At 45.4% G+C, this 22,689-nt stretch overlaps 1 protein-coding gene across 1 annotated transcript; it reads left to right on the top strand.

Annotated features, from left to right (window-relative positions):
* The first annotated feature begins 10,631 nt into the window (after positions 1-10,631).
* On the top strand, positions 10,632-15,371 carry ODC1 (ornithine decarboxylase 1). The gene is made up of 11 exons (XM_075341109.1): positions 10,632-10,806; positions 11,686-11,833; positions 11,913-12,056; positions 12,137-12,310; positions 12,753-12,925; positions 13,095-13,229; positions 13,337-13,502; positions 13,630-13,792; positions 13,874-13,989; positions 14,568-14,782; positions 14,936-15,371. The coding sequence occupies exons 3-11, from the start codon at positions 11,955-11,957 to the stop codon at positions 15,072-15,074; spliced, it is 1,383 nt and encodes a 460-aa protein (XP_075197224.1). The 5' UTR covers positions 10,632-10,806; positions 11,686-11,833; positions 11,913-11,954; the 3' UTR covers positions 15,075-15,371.
* Positions 15,372-22,689: the final 7,318 nt, after the last annotated feature.

Genomic DNA, 22,689 nt, shown 5'->3' with positions numbered 1-22,689 from the left:
CAGGAAGCGACCTCACAGTGCAAGAAATAAATATATATATCTGGTGACACAGTACACCAATGCACACTGAGGCACTAGAGGGGCCAGCTGAAATGCCGCTTACCGCCCGCTTAATAGCGGGTGTGTGGTCTCCAAAAGCCCCCTAGTCCAGGTCTCCCAGAGCCTTGCGTCCTTCCTCTAGCCAGACTGCATGTAATGGCTGCCGGCGTCCTGGGAGAGGAGGGAGGGCGGGCCCTGGGCGTTCCTGACTAAGAGCGGGAAGCCTGCTTCCCTCTGTGCCTAGTGAGAGGGCTGGAGCATGTAAATCAGGCTCCAGCCCTCGTCGCTGCTGCGAAACAGCGTCTCTCCCCTACCCTGATTGACAGGGTGGGGGCGGGAACGAAGCGGAGCTAGGCCGCAAAAGCCGGGGACTGGATTTATAAACGCCGCCGCCGTAAAAGCGCGGTCGGCGTGTCCCCGGCGCACTACAAGTCACAGCAGCGCCGCCGGTCCAGTGGGGGTCGGCGCTGCGTTCCCACAACACAAAAGTCCCCCAGTAAACTGCAGGAACACCAACTCAATCGTTACGGTCCCCGGCGCACTACAACACCCAGCCAGCCCGGAGTGTGTCTGTGCCTGCCGGGGACACAGAGTACCTGTATGATGCAGGGCCATGTCCCTGATTGTACTCCTGCTCCGTATCCATCAGGTTCAACTGGGTCTGTGGATGGAGCCCGGCGTCAGAGCTTAGAGGCCGGCAGGATCCCACTTCCACAGAGCCCTACAAGGGGATGTGGAAGGAAAACAGCATGTGGGGCTCCAGCCCCTGTACCAGCAATAGGTACCTCAACCTTACAACACCATCCACGGGTGAGAAGGGAGCATGCTGGGGGCCCTATATGGGCCCTCTTTTCTTCCATCCGAAATAGTCAGCAGCTACTGCTGACTAAAATCTGTGGAGCCATGCGTGGATGTCTGACCTCCTTCGCACAAAGCTTGAAAACTGGAGAACCCGTGATACCACGGGGGGGTATAGCCAGAAGGGGAGGGGCCTTGCACTTTTTGGTGTAGTGCTTTGTGTGGCCTCCGGAGGGCAGTAGCTATACCCCAATCGTCTGGGTCTCCCAATAGAGCGCTGAAGAAATTTCCTATATTCTTGGTATACATCAATTATAAAAAACCCTGAGGCTGCAGCATCGGGATAGTTCAGTCACTTTCAATGAGTCACACACCATTCTTTTTATACAAGGGAAAAAACTAAGTGCAGAGGAAATCTTTAGTCAGCTCTCTCAGTGCTCCTCCTATTCCTGAGCATAGTAATAATCCTGATAAAGCGACAGTGAATGCACGACAGACATCCACTTTTTGCTGTATATCATATAAAAATAGTGACACCTTGGACAAAGTAGAAGAGAACTTCATACATGGAAAATTGCTTACAGTAATAACAATAGTGCCTGTAGTAAAAGAAAATGCTTATAACAATGAAGTACAGCTCGTTCCACAAAAAAAGAGCCCATGACCATATTGACTGAAAAATAAAAAAGTTACGTCTCTCGAAAGAAGAATGTCGAGAAAAAAAACGGAAAATGCAAATTGTGTCGGCACGATATTAGCCACTGGCAGCACCTCCGATCTTCAGGAAAATGACGCCATATGTGCAGATTTAGAGCTTGGCTCAATGACAAGCAGAGTTCGCAATCTGTGAAGCCATTTTAGTGAAGACTAATGGGAGATAAATCAGCGCATGCGCTGGGAGATCAATGTGTGCATGTGTAGCGCCCTGGAAAACCAGGTAGTTGCACGCGTAGGCCCCCACATAACACCAATCCCATGAGGGGTTAAAATAGCCGACCTGAAACCCTAGTCACCCCCCCTCAGGGAAGGACAGACACACCAGTGGGCGGGACCAGGCAGATAGGGAACGCCCACCTAGGGGTCTGGAGAGCCCGGGGCGGGAAAACAGTCGGATAAGTTCTAGGTTAAGTTTGGAGTGGAGGTGAAGTCTGGCAGTTGCGAGGGTCGGAGACCTGACACCTTGGCTAGGTGGCAGACGGTAGTCAGAGTCTGCAGAAGACGGGAATATGGCTGCCGGAGATCCGAGGTGGATCGGGATAGGGTTGTAGCCCGCCAGTATCGACACCGGAGAACCGACCCGGAAACCGTGTGCAAAGAGGGGGTACTTGGACCCTGAAGCCAGGACCGGCACCGACGGCCTAGCTAATTAACCAATTGAGGGCAGGATTATAGGTCCTGTCCCAACCTAAGTCCCGAAAAGTAGACAACCAACCACAGAGAGGGATAGGGCAACCGCCAGGGTCCGTAGATCCCAAGGGTCAGCGTCAGACGGGCACAGCTCCCAACCAAAGGATAGGGAGCGGACTCCCGTGTTTCACACCGGGAAGTCCTTTCCACAAAACACTAACTGCAGAGGAGAGAGACTTTGACTACCAACCCGGGTTTGGGATCAGATACACCTCTCTGCGGCAGCCGGCCACCATCACCTTGGTTTACTACAGGACTTGTGTGCTTTATTCGACCGTGAATAACATCCCCGGCCTGGTCGGGTGCGCTGGCCCCTGCAATCACCATCCTCAGCATAGAGACACTGGGCCCTGGGACATCCATCCCTGCCAACGGAGGGGTTAACATCCAGCTGCCAGCCCAACGTCCCCGGGAGCCCCGCAACGGCAGCGGTGGTGCTACATCTCACCACACACCGTGGGTGGCATCACAGACATTCCACAACCAATCCCGTATAAATATGTCCCCCTTTTATTCAGAGTGTCCGCGTGATACCCGAGTCCGGAGAACCCCTCGAGCCGCACCGTAGATCCGGATCCAAGCAGCACCAGCTGTTGGCACAGGGGCGGCACACATGCACCTTCACAGATGCCATTTTACTGAAGCTCACCAGGGGATAAATCTGTGCAAGCGCCGCCCACAGCCAAGACGGCGCCAGTGCAAACTTTAAAACAGGAGGACAGAGATGAAGATCCTACCCACGGTAGCGCTCCAATGCACAAATAGCTTATGAAACCCAAATTTCAAATTATTGAATCAGTATAACATCGCCATTATGGCCATATCTTTATTTTAACATGCAAAATCGTGATGACAGGTTCTCTTTAAACAGACTTCTTAATCATGATAAAGCAGGTGTACTTTGGAACAATTTTTTTAGAATTGTTTTTTGTAGAAGCTTTTTTTTTTTTTTTTACCTGAAGTGGTTTTGAAAAGTTCTGTTATTAAAACGTTTTTTATTTTTTTAAGCCTTTTGGGTGTACAGTGCCTAGTTTTGGACAGATTCACACAGGAGCAGTTTTAAAGTTACATGAATTTTTTTCATTCATTCTCTTCCCATTGGCGAAAATAAAGTTGGATCCAAACTGGCCGACTTCAAAATGGCCGGCATGGTCAGCACCCATCTTAAAGTTTCCCCCCTCCCATATACTAATGAGCTACAAACAGGAAATTTATATCACTAACCATTCCCATTTTATTTAGGTGTATACTTATAAATGGCCCACCCTGTACATTATCACTTCTCCCCAATTTATAATTTGCATGACTATACATGTAGTTATAATTTACCTCAGTGTATGATATATACTGATAATTTACTTTACTATACTATATATACACTTATAATTTACCTCAGTGTACTATATAGTTATAATTTACCTTACTCTTCTGTATATACTTATAATTTACCTCAGTATACTATATATATATTTATACTTATAATTTAACTCACCAATAATAATCTTTATTTCTGTAGCGCCAACATATACCGTAGCGCTTTCCAATTCAGAGGTAGGTTCATATACAAATAAATATTCATAAGTACCTGTTAAAGAAAATATAATAATTAAAGCAAAAATAATGACAACCCTGCTCGTAAGAGCTTACAATCTACAATGGGGGGAGTTGGGTGTGACACAAGGTACAAATGCTTCAAAGAAATGGGCGACAGATAAGGCTGCAAGAGCCAGTCACCAGCCAATCTTTTTGATGCTTTCGGGTGCGGTGGAGTGTGACAGAGAATTGAAAAGTAGCGGAGGGGCTCTATGTGAATTGACTTCGATTAGAAAAGGTGAACGGCCACCCTAAAAAGATGTGTTTTTAGGGAGCGTCTGAAGCTCTGCAAATTGTGGATCATCCTAATTTCTTGGGGTAGAGCATTCCAGAGAATTGGTGCAGCTCGGGAGAAGTCTTGGATCCGGAAGAAGAAGGTTCGGATTAGTGTGGATGTTAGTCGAAAGTCTTTTGTGGAGCGTAGAGAAATGGTAGGGTGATAGACAGAGATAAGGGTGGAGATGTAGGGGGGTGCCGCAGTGTCGTGAGCTTTGTGGGTGAAAATAAGCTATTTAAATTGGATCCTATGATAGGCAACCAGTGCAAATGACTGGCACAGAGCTGAAGAGTTCGAATAATGATTAGCCAGATACGTGACCCCGGCTGCTGCTTTAAGGGTGGACTGCAGAGGAGAAAGTCTAGTTAGGGGGAGGCCAATTAATAGAGAATTGCACTAGAACGATATATACTGATTTACCTCACTATTCTATATATACTTATAATTTAACTCAGTGTACTACATATACTTGTAATTATAACAGAGAAAAAGGAGCTAGCACGATCTGAAATTGGCATGCATCATATAAAAAGTGAAAATTAACAGATTTATTCCAACTGTACTATAATAAAAAAAAATGAGATTTTTAGCAAATAATTGATCAATTTTTTGAGCCACCCCTGCCAACGTCACGGCAAATCTCAATAGGGGGGTCCTACTCTATATTCTGTATTTCATGTGCCATGCGGCCTCCTAGATAAAGTTAAAAGCAGAACCATAATGGAGCACACATACCTGCAACCTGTATATAGCCGCTTCCATGTTGCAAAAAAGGCAATTGTGGATAGAGACCAGCCCAGGTCCCAGCATGTGGAGCAAGCTCTACACATACCAGGACTATATCAGAACTGACCCTCCCAGTGCCAAACAGCAACCATTGATAAAGGCGGACCAGATCCAAGAATGGTGCTTAATTAGCATTGCCTGAGGAAAGGGGTGAGGTAACTGAATCTGAACAGCCACCAACAGGAGGAATACATTGCAAACCAAAATCAGGCGTGCATGGTATGGTGATGGTCAGTCACCAGAAATTGTAGCATAACTACAGTCATAACAGAGAAAAAGGAGCCAGCACGATCTGAAATTGGCATGCATCATATAAAAAGTGAAAATTCACAGATTTATTCCAACTGTACTATAATAAAAAAAAATGAGATTTTTAGCAAATAATTGATCAATTTTTAGAGCCACCCCTGCAAACGTCACGGCAAATCTCTATATACTTGTAATTAACCTGACTATACTATATATACTTATAATTTACCTCATATACTATATATACAGATAATTTACCTCATATACTATATATACTGATCATTTACTTCACTATACTATATATACTTATAATTTACCTCAGTGTACTACATATACTTGCAATTTACCTGACTATACTATATATACACACTTATAATTTACCTCATATACTATATATACTGTTCATTTACTTCACTGTACTATATATACTTCTTTATTTCAGTGTGCTATATATACACTTATAATTGACCTTATACATACCTTCCAACCGTCCGGGATTAAAGCAGGACTGTACCGGATTTGAGCGGGTGTCCCAGTGTCACGATTGTAAGCCATGTGTCCCGTGGCTCCGCCCACCCGCTCTCTCCCCGTCTGACTTTCTCCCCCTCCTATCCATATGAGCAGAACCGAGTGCTACTTCACTACTCTGGCTCTGTGTGCTGCCGCTGTTATGGGTCGGCGGCAGCAGCACTTTCCTGGCTGCCGGCGCTTTAAATCCGGCACCTGCAGTCCAGTGCACTGCTCACTGCTGGGCTGCTTGTGTACGGAAGTGCATCTGTGGGCGGAGCTACCACGCAACATGCTGAGCTCTGTTCAAAGATGAAGAGACTGGAGGGAAAGGAGTTGCAGCACCAAGGAATGCTGTATGTGATCCCTCACCTACCCAGAAGTGTATGCCCCTGCCCTTTCCTCACCAGAGCTATATGTCTCCAGTCACCCCCTCACCAGATCTGTATGGCCCCCTCACCAGATTTGTATGCCCCCACACCAGATTGTATGCCCCCCAGCCCCCACACCAGATTTGTATGCCCCCCAGCCCCCCACCAGATCTATATACCCCCAGCTCTGTATGCCTCCAGCCCCCTCCCACCAGATCTGTATCCCCCAGCCCCCCCTCACCAGATCTGTATGCCCCAGCCCTCTCCTCACCAGACCTATATGCCTCCAGCCACCCCCCCTCACCAGATCTGTATGCCCCCAGCCCCCTCCCACCAGATCTGTATGCCCCCAGCCCCCCCATCGGAGCTGTATGTGCCCCCAGAGCTGTATAAGCCCCAACACCAGAGCTATATGCCCCGTAGTAATATCTATGCTACCAGTAATTTGTATGCCCCACAGTAAAGTGTATTTCCCCCAGTAATGTGTATACCCCTTAGTAACGTGTATGCCCCTCAGTGAAAAACACAGACGTTCTTCACTGACGTGTTAAACATGCATATATCCCTTCACACTCCGTGATTCACGGCACATAGTGGTTATCCATGTGCAATCCGTGATCCGTACTCCGTGATTGCACATGGACATATACTCACCTGTCCCCGCACCTGCTCTCCGTGGTGCTGAAGAGTCCCGCGATTCAGCATCCAGCCACCGCTCTCTCACCTCTGCAGCTACTTCTGGGTTGGCTCTGGCTGCATAAATGAATATGCATGCCATAATGAACCAGGCAGAGAGCAGCTGCCGAACTCAGCATCGCTGGAGAAAGTGAGTTGAAAAAGCTTTTTATTTTAAATGTCCGTGTTTTTCTGGTATGTGTTTCATGGATCACACCATAGTGTGGTCCGTGAGACATCAGTGATGCCAGAAAAAAACGGACATGTTTCTGTGCGGCAATCACGGATACGCATGTACGCCGCACGGAGACACGGTCAGTGAAAAATCACTGATGTGTGTGCAGACCCATTGATTATAATGGGTCTGCATAGGTCAGTGATTCTGCTACGTATAAAAACTAGCACATACATACCAGAATCACTGACATCTGAAACAGGCCTAATATGTATGCCCCCTCAAGTACTGTCTATGCCCCAAGACCCTCCTGTGATGTATATACTATAACCCCAGCCCCGCCTGTGCTGTATATACTGTAGCCCCCAGCCCCTTCTGTGCTGTATATACTGTAGCTCCCAGCCCCTCCTGTGCTGTATATACTGTAGCCCCCAGCCCCTCCTGTGCTGTATATACTGTAGCCCCAGCCCCTCCTGTGATGTATATGCTGTAGCCCTCAGCCCCTCCTGTGATGTATATACTATAACCCCCAGCCCCTCCTGTGATATATACTGTATATATACAGTGTATATGTGTATATATGAGTATATAAAACCCCCATCCTCCCACAGCGGTGTCAGTGTGTACTGTGCGTGGCTAGGTCTGTTAAAGTGATGCCAAGTGATCACATGCCGAGGAGGAGCTGGACAGAGACAAGCGGGGTAGGTGAGTGAGGCTGCTGCCGGCTTCCCCATATTATTACCTGCAATGTGTGTATATGTATGATGTATATATCTATGTATGTCAGTGCAGATGACTGTGTATAGATTTGTCTGTTTATATGTATTTTAGGGAATTTGTCTTCAAATATGTACCGTATATGTGCGTATGCCTGTACCCACAATCAGGACTCACTGTGTCCTGACATGCGGGGCTGCACGTCTCCTCCGCAGGAGACCACAGCTGCCTGTGCCCATGATCAGGACTCGCTGTTTCCTGGAGGCAGCGGGTCCGGACCTGCGGGGCTGCACGTCTCCTCCGCAGGAGAACGCAGCTGCCTGTGCCCATGATCAGGACTCGCTGTTTCCTGGAGGCAGCGGGTCCTGACCTGCGGGGCTGCAAGTCTCCTCTGTAGGAGAACGCAGCTGCCTGTGCCCACGATCAGGGTTCAGTGCGCTGCGGTCTCCTGCTGTGTTCTCCCTGCGGAGGACGCATGCAAGTGCAGCAAACAATTGATATGCTGCGGTCTGGAAAGACGCTCTGCAGGTCAGTATTTGCTGCAGAAAAAACAAGCACAGTGGGCACGGGATTTCTAGAAATCCCTCCACTGTGCTTGTACTGTACAACTCAGCGTTTTGGACACAGCAAAAACACGATTCATCCAAAATTCTGCAAACACTGATTTGTGGGCACGCAGCCTTAGGCCCCCTTCACACGCACGTGTTTCCGGTACGTGCTAGGTCCGTGCCCGCATGTACCGGAGACACGGGCACACGTAAACCCATTAAAATCAATGGGTTTATGTGCACGCACGTGTGCAGCCATTGGCCCGTGCCTCCGTGTGGAGCAGACGTGTGTCCGTGTGCTCCACATGGATGCATGTCCGTTTTTCTCCGGCAGCATGGGTGTCACATGGCCCGCACTCGTACCACACGGATGTAGTGTGGATGCGGTCCCGTGTGACACGCGCCGCAGAAACACACGTGTCAGAGAAAAAAAGAAAAAAATCTTTACTCACTTTCTCCAGCCCTCCTGTCTCCGCCGCTGCTGTCAATTGCTGCCGACCACCGCTCATTTAATATTCACTTCACTGCGGCCGGCAGGGCTGGAGACCGAAGATCAGCACCACAGACAGCGACGCCAGGGACAGGTGAGCAGAAAGTTCCGTTCTCCGTGTGTTATCACGAATAACACACGGAGAACACACATAGTGCCATAAACACGGCACACGGAGGGGAAAACGCACTTTTGACACGTCCGTGAAACACGTGCGTGATTTTTACGGACGTGTGAAGGGGGCCTTAAACAATGTTATCAGCAGTGCTGAAAAGGATTGGATGTGGGCGTGACAGATTGCAAAATGGGTGTGGTTAGGGGCGTGTCCTAAAATTCGTCCCTCTTACTCATCTTTAAATGTTGGGAGGTATGCTTATATATTATATATAATAATTGACCTCACTATACTATATATATACTTATATTTTACCTCATATACTATGGTAATTTACCTCACTATACTATATATACTTGTAATTTACCTTATATACTATGTATACTGATAATGTACCTCACTCTACTGTATATACTGATAATTTACCTCACTATACTATGTTTACTTATTTACTTCAGTGTGCTATATACACTTATAATTGACCTCATATATTATATATACTGATAATTTACATCACTGTGTATACTGATAATTTACCTCACTATACTATATATAGATAATTTACCTCATATACTAATATATTGATAATTTACCTCACTATATTATATATAATTTACCTCACTATATATATGTATATACTTATAACTGACCTCATATTATATATACTGATAATTTACACCACTGTATATACTGATAATTTACCTCATACACTATATATACTGATAATTTACCTCATATACTATATACACTGATAATTTACCTCATACACTATATACACTGATAATTTACCTCATACACTATATATACTGATAATTTACCTCATATACTATATATACTGATAATTTACCTCATACACTATATATACTGATAATTTACCTCATATACTATATACACTGATAATTTACCTCATACACTATATATACTGATAATTTACCTCATACACTATATATACTGATAATTTACCTCATACACTATATACACTGATAATTTACCTCATACACTATATATACTGATAATTTACCTCATACACTATATATACTGATAATTTACCTCATATACTATATATACTGATAATTTACCTCATACACTATATATACTGATAATTTACCTCATACACTATATATACTGATAATTTACCTCATATACTATATATACTGATAATTTACCTCATACACTATATATACTGATAATTTACCTCATACACTATATATACTGATAATTTACCTCATACACTATATATACTGATAATTTACCTCATACACTATATATACTGATAATTTACCTCATACACACTATATATACTGATAATTTACCTCATACATTATATATACTGATAATTTACCTCATATACTATATATACTGATAATTTACCTCATATACTATATATACTGATAATTTACCTCATATACTATATATACTGATAATTTACCTCATATACTATATATACTGATAATTTACCTCATATACTATATATACTGATAGTTTACCTCATATACTATATATACTGATAATTTACCTCATATACTATATATACTGATAGTTTACCTCATACACTATATATACTGATAATTTACCTCATACACTATATATATATACTGATAATTTACCTCATATACTATATATACTGATAATTTACCTCACTTTACACCACCTATTTATCTATATGATGCTGCCCGTCCATTCTGCACACACTTTCACCACACGTTTGCTCTATACACAAATCTCTCGCCTTCATCCCTTCGGCCACGGCCGGACGCCGACGTCACAATAGACAGTGGCTGCGCGCCCGGACTGACTCCCGGAGTAAACCGATCAGCGCTGGTTTGAGCTGGCGCGTCGCCCTGACAACGCAGGCCCTGTCTATAAAAGGCAGCGAGCGCCAGCTTTATCATTTCAGTCAGTGTCAGGTTCGAGGCGGGTGAGGAGCTGCGCACACGTGTGTGAGGGGACCGTACAGTTACTTTTTATATTTTTTTGTCGGTTCTCCGTGTGGCCATATTTCTTCTCTTCTGGGCATTTGGTGCCTCGATGGGTACAGATTTCGTAAATGCTTTTTAAGGTAAGTTTTCTATGTGCGGTCGGGCTCCTAACGGTCCGGTGGGTGGTGGCGGGGTATAATTTACTGAGCGTGACCGGGGAAGAAATGTGCGGTGCGTGATTTGAGCACTTTTGTCCTTTTTTGCGTTCCGTAGTTTATATTTAAGAAGATTCTAATGGAAAGAAGGGGCAGCACACGTGGCTGTATGAGTGAGGTGGGGGATGGGTGACGTATCGTGACTATCACGACTTTTTACTAGATCATACCCAAGGACTCTTTTTCTGTTGCATAGGGTCAGCAAAGTCATGAGCATAGTGGTCAGTATATGGCATATTGGGCTTAAATGGGGATTAATGGACTATGCTGTATATCTGTAAAATGTGAATTTTGAGGGGTTAAGCTAAAAATGAAGATGTTTCTCACATAAGCTACCCTTTTGACCATGTGTGGTTCCTGGCTTACAATTCTGCCCTGGTGAAATTAATGGAGCTGTCAGCCATGGAAAGAAAGCAGCCATATTTTTTTTCTATTTCTGGGCAACCTCTTTAAGATCTTTATTGCATATCTGTAGAAGTTGGGTGATCTGGGTTTTTTTCTGGTAGCCTATGCCATGCTGTCAGTTGCCGTGTGCAGCGGGTGGCATTGATTAAGACAGGAGCCGGCATGGGCGCTGATTGGGCAGCCGAGCGCCCTCCCTGCCGGCTGGTGACACGAGGCGATTTCTGTGCAGGCGGATGGAGCGTCTCGGCCATTCATGAAATGGGCTGGGTGCATGACGCATTGGATCTGGTTTCAAATTTTTTTTTATTTTTTTTTCCTCCCTATTGATTGTAACTGACTACTATGTAACGAGATGTGATGACTAATGACTCTTTTTTTTTTTTTTCCTTCCTCCTGTAGAACGCCAGCAGCACAGCAGTAAAGAACGGCTCCTTTGAGAGCGTAGGGCTTGTTTTATACTTACCGGGCTTCTATTTCACTGGAGAGCCTCCTTGGGTGCAAAGCTGAGTCCCTCTTTGTAATAAACCCCCATCTCTAACTTGTCCATGTAAGTGAATAGAATCTGTTCTTTTCCTCCCTACTGTTGTGATTGTGTCTGTAACCAGTTTTTTTTTTTTTCCTTTTAGTTTGTTGCATTCTCGTCTTGTGAATTTTATATAGTTGAGACAATGAACAGCTTCAGCAACGAAGACTTTGACTTTAGCTTCCTCGAGGAAGGCTTCAGTGCTCGTGATGTCCTGGAGCAGAAGATCAACGAAGTGTCGCTATCCGTAAGTCTAAGGTGGTTCAGCAAGTGCGGGTGGTTTTGCCATTCAGTAAGTTCTGTACAGCTGACCCTTTTTTGTTTTAGGATGACAAGGATGCATTTTATGTGGCTGATCTCGGCGATATTGTGAAGAAGCATGTTCGGTGGTTTAAAGCACTCCCTCGTGTAACTCCATTTTATGCTGTTAAATGCAATGATGGCAAGGCCATTGTGAAGACTCTGTCCATATTGGGGGCTGGATTTGACTGTGCCAGCAAGGTAAGATGTACTAGCTTGCAGTAACTTAAGAATAAATCCTTCTCAAGTCCCATCAGCAGGTGAATGAGGGAGTTGGTATGTGGTCAGGTGCATACCTGCAGCTTGTATGTTAGGCAGCAGTTATCTGTAGATGTATTGATCCATGATCACACCTAACGTGGCTGGGTTACCCCTTTAAGGCTGTGTAACTCCGTACAAACATGTCTAAAATGTCACAAGGAGTAATATTTTAGACTCAACCCAAGTCTGTTAACTGTAGCAGTCATGTCATTGCTAATAGCTAGGGATCAAATGACTGGGGGAGCTTTACTACTTTTGGGTTAAACAGTTTGGTAGAGTGGAATTTGTACTGCTAAACTTCCCCTCGATTTGTACAAATTACTAACAGGATTTTCTTATATTTTTTTTTTTTTTATTTTTTGTTTTGTTTTTTTTTAATCAGACTGAAATACAACTCGTCCAAAGTATTGGTGTTCCGCCTGAGAGAATTATCTACGCCAACCCCTGCAAACAAGTTTCTCAGATCAAGTATGCGGCTAGCAGCGGTGTGGAGAAAATGACCTTTGACAGTGAAGTGGAACTGATGAAAGTGGCAAGAAACCATCCCAATGCCAAGTGAGTTTTGTAATGACTAAAGAACAACTTGTAGTATCTGCCTGAAACACTATTAGTCCAGCGTCCCCCATCTCTGATGCCAGGGTAATTGTGTGGCCAGATAAAACAGACTTGAACACTTCTTATAGGCCACAGCGCTGTTTGTTATAAGTTTTTAATTTTCTTTTAGACTTGTTCTGCGGATAGCCACGGATGACTCCAAAGCAGTGTGTCGACTGAGTGTAAAGTTTGGGGCCACTCTGAAAACGTCCCGGATTCTTCTGGAACGCGCAAAGGAGCTCAATGTGGAGATCATTGGAGTAAGGTAAGGCTGTAATCTGAAACAGAATAACCTGCTGCTGGCTTGGTTTATACTCGTACACTTGTATTTTAATGGTTGTAACCTAATATTCTGCTCTTTATCCAAACTAGCTTCCATGTTGGCAGTGGGTGCACTGACCCTCAGACATTTGTTCAAGCTGTTTCTGATGCCCGGTGCGTCTTTGATATGGGAGAAGAGCTTGGTTTCAATATGCACTTGCTTGACATTGGTGGAGGATTTCCTGGATCTGAAGATGCCAAGCTTAAGTTTGAGGAGGTAAGGTTATGTCACTGCAGAGTTTTTGCTTGGACTATGCTCCTCCATATACATAATAGAGGTCAAATGTAACATGCTATTCAGTGGCTTTGGTCTTGGTTGTGACTGCGTCTAATTTCCTTTTTAGGTGACCTCTGTAATAAACCCTGCTCTAGACAAATACTTCCCAGTGGATTCCAAAGTGCAAATCATTGCAGAACCAGGAAGATACTACGTGGCATCGGCCTTCACTCTTGCTGTCAATATCATTGCAAAGAAGGTTATGGTGACTGAACAGAGTGGATCTGATGGTATGTGTGCGGGTTTCTTTGCAGATCTATAAAAACAAAACCAAAAAACACTTTGATCTAACAACCTTTTATACATTTCAGATGAAGATGACTCCAGCTGTGACAAAACGCTCATGTATTATGTCAATGATGGAGTCTACGGATCTTTCAACTGCATCTTGTATGACCATGCTCATGTCAAGCCTATGTTACAGAAGGTAATGCTGTAATACCAGATACATCCTATAGGCTTAGGTGGCACTTTAGAGATTAAAGTGTATTGATCTTCGTGTGTGTAGATTGGTCACTCAGACAAGTCAGTAGTCAGATGCAGGACATGGGGGAGTAATAGGCATTGCAGGAGAGATGAAAGTGCAATATACCACCCCAAAGCACTTGCTGATCATGTGCATAAGGCTTTGTGAATTTGGCATGTAAGGGCCTGTACACAAGCCATTAGTATGAGGTATAAAATCTTCATAATGGGTTCTCTTTAACCATGCAGAATCACAACACTTGTGACTACATTGGTTGCTCAGACATTAGTCTGATTCAGAACATGTATTAAAAGAGCAGATAAACATGACTAGACTACCTTATTAAATGGGTGTATCCCACAAAAGGGATTTACTGGTGTAATCTCTGGCTGGATTAAAGTTCAGCAATTTAAGGTAGGGTAATGCCATGCTATTTAATGTAGTTTGTCACGTTAGCTACTTTTCCTATTGGGAGCTTGCCAAGGTGAGCTTTATCTGCATTTTAAGACCGTGGCCTTAAAACACATCTGTCATTACAGAAGCCTAAAATGGATGAAAAATACTACTCTAGCAGCATTTGGGGACCAACATGTGATGGCCTGGATCGTATCGTTGAGCGATTTGACCTACCAGAGCTGCAGGTTGGAGACTGGATGCTGTTTGAGAACATGGGCGCTTACACCGTAGCGGCATCTTCAACATTCAATGGATTCCAGAGACCATCGCTCTTCTACGTGATGTCAAGGCCGTACTGGTAAGAACTGCTGCTAGATCATGGACTATAGTTTGTGGCAAAGTTATGTCTGCAAATCTGCTGCAAAAGCACAGAACTTTCCCTTTATCTGGCCTAAGATCACTTTGCTGCTGGTAGTAACTAATTTTTCTTTTTTTTTCTGTACCTCTTTAGGCAATTGATGCACGATATCAAAGAACATGGTATTATTCATGAGGTGCCGGAGTCGAGCGCTCTTCACGTGTCCTGTGCCTGGGAGAGTGGGAAAGAGCTGAGTACCGCAGCCTGTACTTCAGCAAGCGTCAATGTATAGAGTTTTTATTTAACTGTTGTAGGTAGATGTAGTCACTATATGTAGCTGTAGTGATTTGGGACCATAACTTAACTTTTTTTTTTTTGTTTTGTAGAGTTAGCGTTCAGCATTAATGCAACAAAATGGATGACTATGAGATGGGGTCACAATTATCTGTGTTCCTATGGAAACTTGTTTCTTTTTATTTTTTCAGTTGTATTAGAGACATTGCTGTCCACCAAGCATTTTTAGCTTGTGTATTGGCAGACTGTCCTCTTCTTTAAACCATTTTACAAATAAAAATATTTAAAGATTAAATCTGAGCTCATGTAATTTTTACAACAGTCTCAAATCCTAACATGTAAACCCTATTATGACATGGAATAAAGGTGCAGCATTCTCAAGCCAGAAGACAGAACATTGACTCTGAATAAGCAATTAAAATGTTGCCATCCATAAATATGGTTCATTGGTCCATGGTGGCGCTTTTTTTCATAAAAGCTGTGCTAATCTGTCATTGAGACACTAGGTTGGTTTCTGCAATAGAGTAACCACTCCTACTGGTTAAAATAAATTGGGTACTCAATGAAAGCTCAGCCTTCAGTGTGGGATGCAGCTTCAGTGTCCCTCTAAACAAAGGACCATTATCAAACACTGTAGAGCAGAGGTCACAAACCTGTGGCTTGGGAGCCCCATGTGGCTGTCTGCCAGCTTGGTGCGTTTGCACTACATCTTGCAAACTGCTATGAAGAGCAGGTCCACAGATAGTAACACTTAGGTTTACAGCCAAGTCAGATGAAGTGGTTTTGAGCTGCTTGAGTATAAAAGTAATCTTAACTCTTTTTTTTTTTAGGCTGCTTTTACACATCCGGTTTTAGCAGTGCGACTAAATCCAGCTCTAAAACTTATGCAAACTATGCAGTTTTGCCGCATCCATTGCATAAGTTTTTACATGCGGCCCGTCCGGTTTTTGCCAGTTGCGGCATGCTACTGAGCGTACGCAGTGCAAAAAAAAAACAGATGTTGTTGCCGCATGCATTGGAAAGCACCAGATCGGTCGGATGCGGCACAATGCAGTGGGTTTTTTTTGTTTTTTTTTCCACACAAACGTGCCAGGCAACCTTCCGGCCGCTGCATGGGCTAAATATGCTGCATCCGGCAAAAACCGGACCGAACGCAAGGCCATGCGGCACAATCCGGCACTAATGTCTATATTCGGGAAAAAAAACCAACGGCAAAAAAGTTGGGTTTTTTCTGCAAAGAGCCAGATTGTGCTGCACAGCAAAAACCGGATGTGTGAAAGCAGCCTTAGCTACACAACTATCCTAAAATGGGGAAATACAGCACTGGAGTTTCTTTTGCTTGGGTAAGGGATGGGGACTCACCCCATATCAATGTAAAGAGAGATGGGTAATAAAACATTTTTCCACTAATACCAGTCTGTAGGGTAAAATATGATCCACTCTCAAAACTTTTAATCAGTTGACTCTAAATGCAATAGTCAATCTGTGAAGACCTGTGCAATGCACAAGTGTGCAGCTGTAGTGGTGCAATGAGAACTTTCCATATATTAGGCCAGGGGTCTCAAACACGCGGGCCGCATGCGGCCCCTCAGGGTAGTTCGTGCGGCCCACAGTCCTGTGCCCCTGTTCACTATCGCGGCAGGGGCTGCACTTTGTTAGATGAATGTGTTGCCGGCGCTGCGCTCACGCCGGCAATACAATCTCACATATCACTGACAGTGACACTGCACCTGCAGCGATAGTGAACGGGCACGGGTCTGGGGGCTGCACGAAGCAGAGATGAGGGAGCGCGGGACAGGTGTGTGTGTGTGTGTGTGTGTGTTTTGGACGGTAACCCCTTAGCAACCTATGACGTCCTGGGTACGTTATGGTTCCTTGGTACTTAAGGACCCATGAAGTACCCAGTACGTCATGGTGAAATCACAACCCCGGTGGCTGATTGCTACAAATACCTTAGTTTCGGGGAGGAGGGGACCTCAGGAGGGGTGGTGTCTCCTCCCCGGACCTACAGGGGCTGTGATTGGCTGAGTGGCGTTCGTCAGCCAATCACAGCCACTAATGTTTCAGCCATTGAAAATCGCTGAAACATTGAAATCCAGCCAAGATCAGTGCAGCTGTAGGCCTGATCATTGGCTGGAGCTGGATGACCTGTTTCACCCGCCCTCAGCTCTGATTAGAGAGACCGGCCTTGTGACCAATCTTTCCAATTACTGTGGATCTGGGGCCGCAGACCACTCCCCTCAGCTTCACTCCGGCGTCTGGAAGGTGAGGGGAGCTGCTGACCCATTACTACAGGATGGGGACAAAGTGCGCACATTACTATGAGATGGAGATAAGGCTGGGGACATTATTATAGGATTGGGACATTACTATACGATGGGCACATTACTATAGGATAGGGACTAGGATGGGCACAGTACTATAGGATGGGGACAAGGTGGGCACATTACTGTAGGATAGGGACATTACTACAAGGGGACAAGGATGGGAAACATTACTATAGAATAGGGATAATGCTGGGGACATTACTATAGGGTGGGGACAAGGTGGGGACAAGGTTGGCACATTACTAAAGGATGGGCACATTACTATAGAATGGGGACAGTACTACAGGATGGGGACATTGCTTCAAGGGGACAAGGATGGGGAACATTACTATTGGATGGGGACAAGGATGAACACATTACTGTGGGATGGGGACTAGGATGGGGTACAATACTTACAAGGGGACAAGGATGGGTACGTTACAACAATATGGGGAACATTACTAAAAGATGTTGGTCAAAATTTCTATATAGTGCTAATTGTGAAGCAGGCTTTACACGCTACGATATCACTAGCGATATCGAGCATGTAAGCACCCGCCCCTGTCGTGTGTGCGATATCGTGTGATTGCTGCCGCAGCAAATATCGCTACAGCAGCGTCACACGCACTTACCTGGTTGGTGTCGTCGCTGTGACTGCTGAACAATCCCTCCCTCAAGGGGGAGGGACGTTCGGCATCACAGCGACGTCCCTAATCAGCCGGCCAATCAAAGCAGAGGGGCGGAGATGAGCGGGACATAACATCCCGCCCACCTACTTCCTCCCGCATTGGTGGCGGCAGGTAAGGAGACGTTCCTCGCTCCTGCGGTGTCGCACCCAGCGATGTGTGCTGCCGCAGGAACGATGAACAACATCGATAATCAACCATTACCGATTTTTGTTTTTGGGACGACCTCTCCATGGTGAACGATTTTCACCATTTTTGAGGTCTCTTAAGGTCGCTGGTAAGTGTCACACGCTGCGATATTGTTAATGACGCCGGATGTGCATCACTAACAGGATCCCGACGATAAAACATTAACGATATCGTAGCGTGTAAATCCCCCTTTAAACTATTAGTTACAAGAAAGGGATAAAATGTAAAAAAAAAAATTAAACAGAGTGTGCACGTTTGCTATAATGAACAAGTGAAAATGTTCAAAATCAGTGATCCCAAGGTGTATAAAATAAAAAAAATATATATGGTACCAATAAAAATGTCACTTTGTCCTGCAAAGAATGCGGCCCCCCCAAATTATTTTTTTTTCCTCTGTGCGGCCCATACACCCAGCCGAGTTTGAGACCCCTGTATTAGGCCCTGTGCACACGCTGCATTTTTTTTTTTCTCCTCTGCAGAAAAGGTGCAGTTTTTGTTCATAACCTTTCTGCAGTCCTACAAAAATCTGCAAAATGCTGTGTGCACTTTTTGTTTTTGTTTTTTTACTTCCTACAGAATTTCTGCAGCAAAAGAGTAGCATGTCATTACTTTTCTGCAGGTACCTCCCCCCCCCCCCTTCCCCCCCCCCCCCCCCACTAGGAATTGGTTAGAGAACGCAGGGACCAACCCACGGGAAAAACTGCAGCAAAAATTTGGGTGCAGGTTTTTTGGGGGGTTTTTTTGTGCAGAATTCTGGCAGAGGGTGTGGATTTTTCTTGAGGTCATTTCCCAGTGTGCACAGGGCCTAAAGCTGGGTTCACACATAGTGACAGCGACAACGACATCGCTGTTACGTCACCATTTTCTGCGACGTAACCACGACCTTGTAAGTCGCTGTTATGATCGCTGCTTAGCTGTCAAACACATAACAGCATAACGTCGCTACATGTGCAGAGAGCAGGGAGCCGCGCACACTGCTTAGCGCTGGCTCCTTGCTCTCCTAGCTACAGTACACATAGGGTTAATTACCCGATGCGTACTGCAGCTACATGTGCACAGAGCAGGAGCCGGCATTAGCAGCAAGAGCGGCGGAGGCTGGTAACGAAGGTAAATATCGGGTAACCAGGGAAAGGTCTTTCCTTGGTTACCCGATGTTTACAGTGGTTACAGCTTTCCGCAGCTGCCAGATGCCGGCTCCTGCTCGCTTCATTTCGTCGCTCTCTCGCTATCACACAGCAATGTGCTTCACAGCGGGAGAGCGACGACGAAAAAATGAAGCAGGACATTCAGCAACGAGCAACAACCTCACAGCAGGGGCCAGCTCGTTGCTGGATGTCACACACAGCGACAGCGACGGGTCGTCGCTGCAACGTCACAGAAAATGGTGACGTAGCAGCGACGTCGTTGTCGTCGTCGTCATCGCTGTGTGTGACACCACCTTTAGAGTGTGACTTTCCTGTCTTACCTAGTTTTCATTACTTCCTTCCAGTGAGCTTTTTGTGGACCTTTCAATCTTTGTAGATGGCTTCCACTTTTCCAGACAGTTCTTGAAGTGGTTCAGCCATATTTATTTGCTAGATCGATATGTTAAACTGTTTCTCTCAAATACCTTATGTTGGCAATAGTGCCTGATGTCACATTATTAGGAAGGTGATGTGACCTCACCGCGGCCAGCCCCAGTCTTCCTGAGTGACTGGGCTGTGGGTTGAGTTTCACTGCTCTTCAGCTCAGCGTGTCTCCTGCTCTGCTGTGAGGTTGGAGGGAGCTGATGGGCTGTCGCACTGGGCTGTGCTGAGCGATGAAACTCCACCCACAGCTAATCACTCACGGAGACTGCAGCCAGCCGCGGTGATGTCAGGTCAGCAGGAAGTTGAGATGACCTCACCGGATCCCTGAGATCACGGCGCCCAGGTGTCAGGCGATGGGGAACAGTGGTTTGCAATAGCGCCGCTCACAGGCACTATTGCCAACATATGGGATTTGAGAGAAACATTGTTTCTCAACATAATATTGATCTAGCAAATAATAAATATGGGTGAACCACCCCTTTTAATCCTTAACACTTTTAGTGAATCTATATATATACCGTATTTTTCGGACCATAAGGCCCATTTCACACGTCGGTGAAAAACAGACGTTCTTCACTGACGTGTAAAACACACACATGTCCCTGCGTGTGCCGTGATTCGCAGCACACGCGGGTTGTCTATGTGCAATCCGGGCTCCATTCTCCGTGGTCCATGATTGCACATAGAGATTAACTCACCTGTGCCCGCTCCCACTCTCCTTGGTGCTGAACGCTCCCGCGGTGCAGCAACCGGCCGGCGCTGACCTCCGCAGCAGCTGCTTCCGGGTCGGCTGTGTCGTGCATTCATGAATATGCACGACGGTAATGAGCCGGCTTAGAAGCAGCAGGTAGAGCAGGCTGCAGAGAGCGCCGCTGGAGCCGGGTGAGTAAAAATTTTTTTTTTATATGCACGTGTTTCACGGATCACGTGTTTCACGGATCACACCACTGCGTGGTCCGTGGGACATCAGTGATGCCAGAAAAAAATGGACAGGTCTCCGTGCGGCAATCACGGACATGCGTGTACGCCGCACAGACACGTTCAGTGAAAAATCACCGATGTGTAAGCAGACCCATTGATTATAATGGGTCTGCGTATGTCAGTGATTCTGGTACGTAGGAAAAAAAAGCACAAACGTACCAGAATCTCTGACGTGTGAAACAGGCCTTAGACGCACTTTTTTTTTCCCCCGCTGTGACCACGTGTGCCCCCCCTGTGTACCATCAGCGCGGGGTGCAGTGAATCAGTATACATACTCACCGTTCCCCTGCAGCTTCGTGATGTCCTCCCATCTGCCGGTCAGCTGATCCGTGTAGAGAGCGGTGAGCACAGCGATAACGTCAGCGCTGTGCGCGCCGCTAGTCACGCAGGTCAGTTGACCGACAGACAGGAGGACATCGATGCTGCAGGGAAGTGACCAGTGACTGCTCCACACTCTGCTGCTTCAGCCACAGACTGGGAGAAGCAATGCTGCATAGAGCAAGGAAAGGTGAGTATAAACGGGTTTTTGGTTTTTTTTTGTTGTGTGATCCAGAATACATGCCATTTAGCAGGATGGGGCACCTATACAAGGCAGGAGGATCATTACCAGGATGGGGTACCTTTAGCAGAGAATTTGGCGACATTACCCCCATAACAGTGTAAGCAGAAGATCCTCGCCCCATAAGGCTATGTGCGCACTAGAACTGTGAAGTTTCTCAAGAAAATTTCTTGAGAAATTTCTGGGAGTGGAAGATTTCCGGACCTCCGGAAAAAATCCTCACCAAATCCGCGGCAAATCCGCATGCGGATTTGCCGCGGATTAGCCGCGATTTTCCCGCAGGTTGTTCCCTGCAGATTTTGCAGGCTGTACTGCCGAAATCCGTAGGGTACCTGCAGAAAAGAATTGACATGCTCATTTTCTCAAGAAATTTTCTCAAGAAATTCTTCTCAATGAAATTTCTTGAGAAAAATCCGCAGTGTGCGTACAGCTATTTTTTTTCACATAGGATTTGCTGGGAAATGTCTGCACAAAGATTGCAGACATTTCTCAAGAAATTTCCGTGGCAAATCCGCAGGTAAAACGCACTAGTGCGCACATAGCCTAACAGTGTCAACATTTGTTGCTTAACTTTATTTTCCTCCTCTAAAACCAGCGTGCATCTTATAGTCCGGTGCGTCTTATAGTCCAAAAAATACTGTGTGTATGTATATATGTGTGTGTGTGTGTATATATACAGTTAGGTCCAGAAATATTTGGACAGTGACACAATTTTCGCGAGTTGGGCTCTGCATGCCACCACATTGGATTTGAAATGAAACCTCTACAACAGAATTCAAGTGCAGATTGTAACGTTTAATTTGAAGGTTTGAACAAAAATATCTGATAGAAATTGTAGGAATTGTACACATTTCTTTACAAACACTCCACATTTTAGGAGGTCAAAAGTAATTGGACAAATAAACCAAACCCAAACAAAATATTTGTATTTTCAATATTTTGTTGTGAATCCTTTGGAGGCAATCACTGCCTTAAGTCTGGAACCCATGGACATCACCAAACGCTGGGTTTCCTCCTTCTTAATGCTTTGCCAGGCCTTTACAGCCGCAGCCTTCAGGTCTTGCTTGTTTGTGGGTCTTTCCGTCTTAAGTCTGGATTTGAGCAAGTGAAATGCATGCTCAATTGGGTTAAGATCTGGTGATTGACTTGGCCATTGCAGAATGTTCCACTTTTTTGCACTCATGAACTCCTGGGTAGCTTTGGCTGTATGCTTGGGGTCATTGTCCATCTGTACTATGAAGCGCCGTCCGATCAACTTTGCGGCATTTGGCTGAATCTGGGCTGAAAGTATATCCCGGTACACTTCAAAATTCATCCGGCTACT

This window comes from Anomaloglossus baeobatrachus, chromosome 3 (genome assembly GCF_048569485.1).
Source record: "Anomaloglossus baeobatrachus isolate aAnoBae1 chromosome 3, aAnoBae1.hap1, whole genome shotgun sequence".
Taxonomy (NCBI): domain Eukaryota; kingdom Metazoa; phylum Chordata; class Amphibia; order Anura; family Aromobatidae; genus Anomaloglossus; species Anomaloglossus baeobatrachus.
The sequence above is the reverse complement of the archived record's forward strand: the minus strand, read 5'-3'. Positions and strand labels throughout refer to the sequence as shown.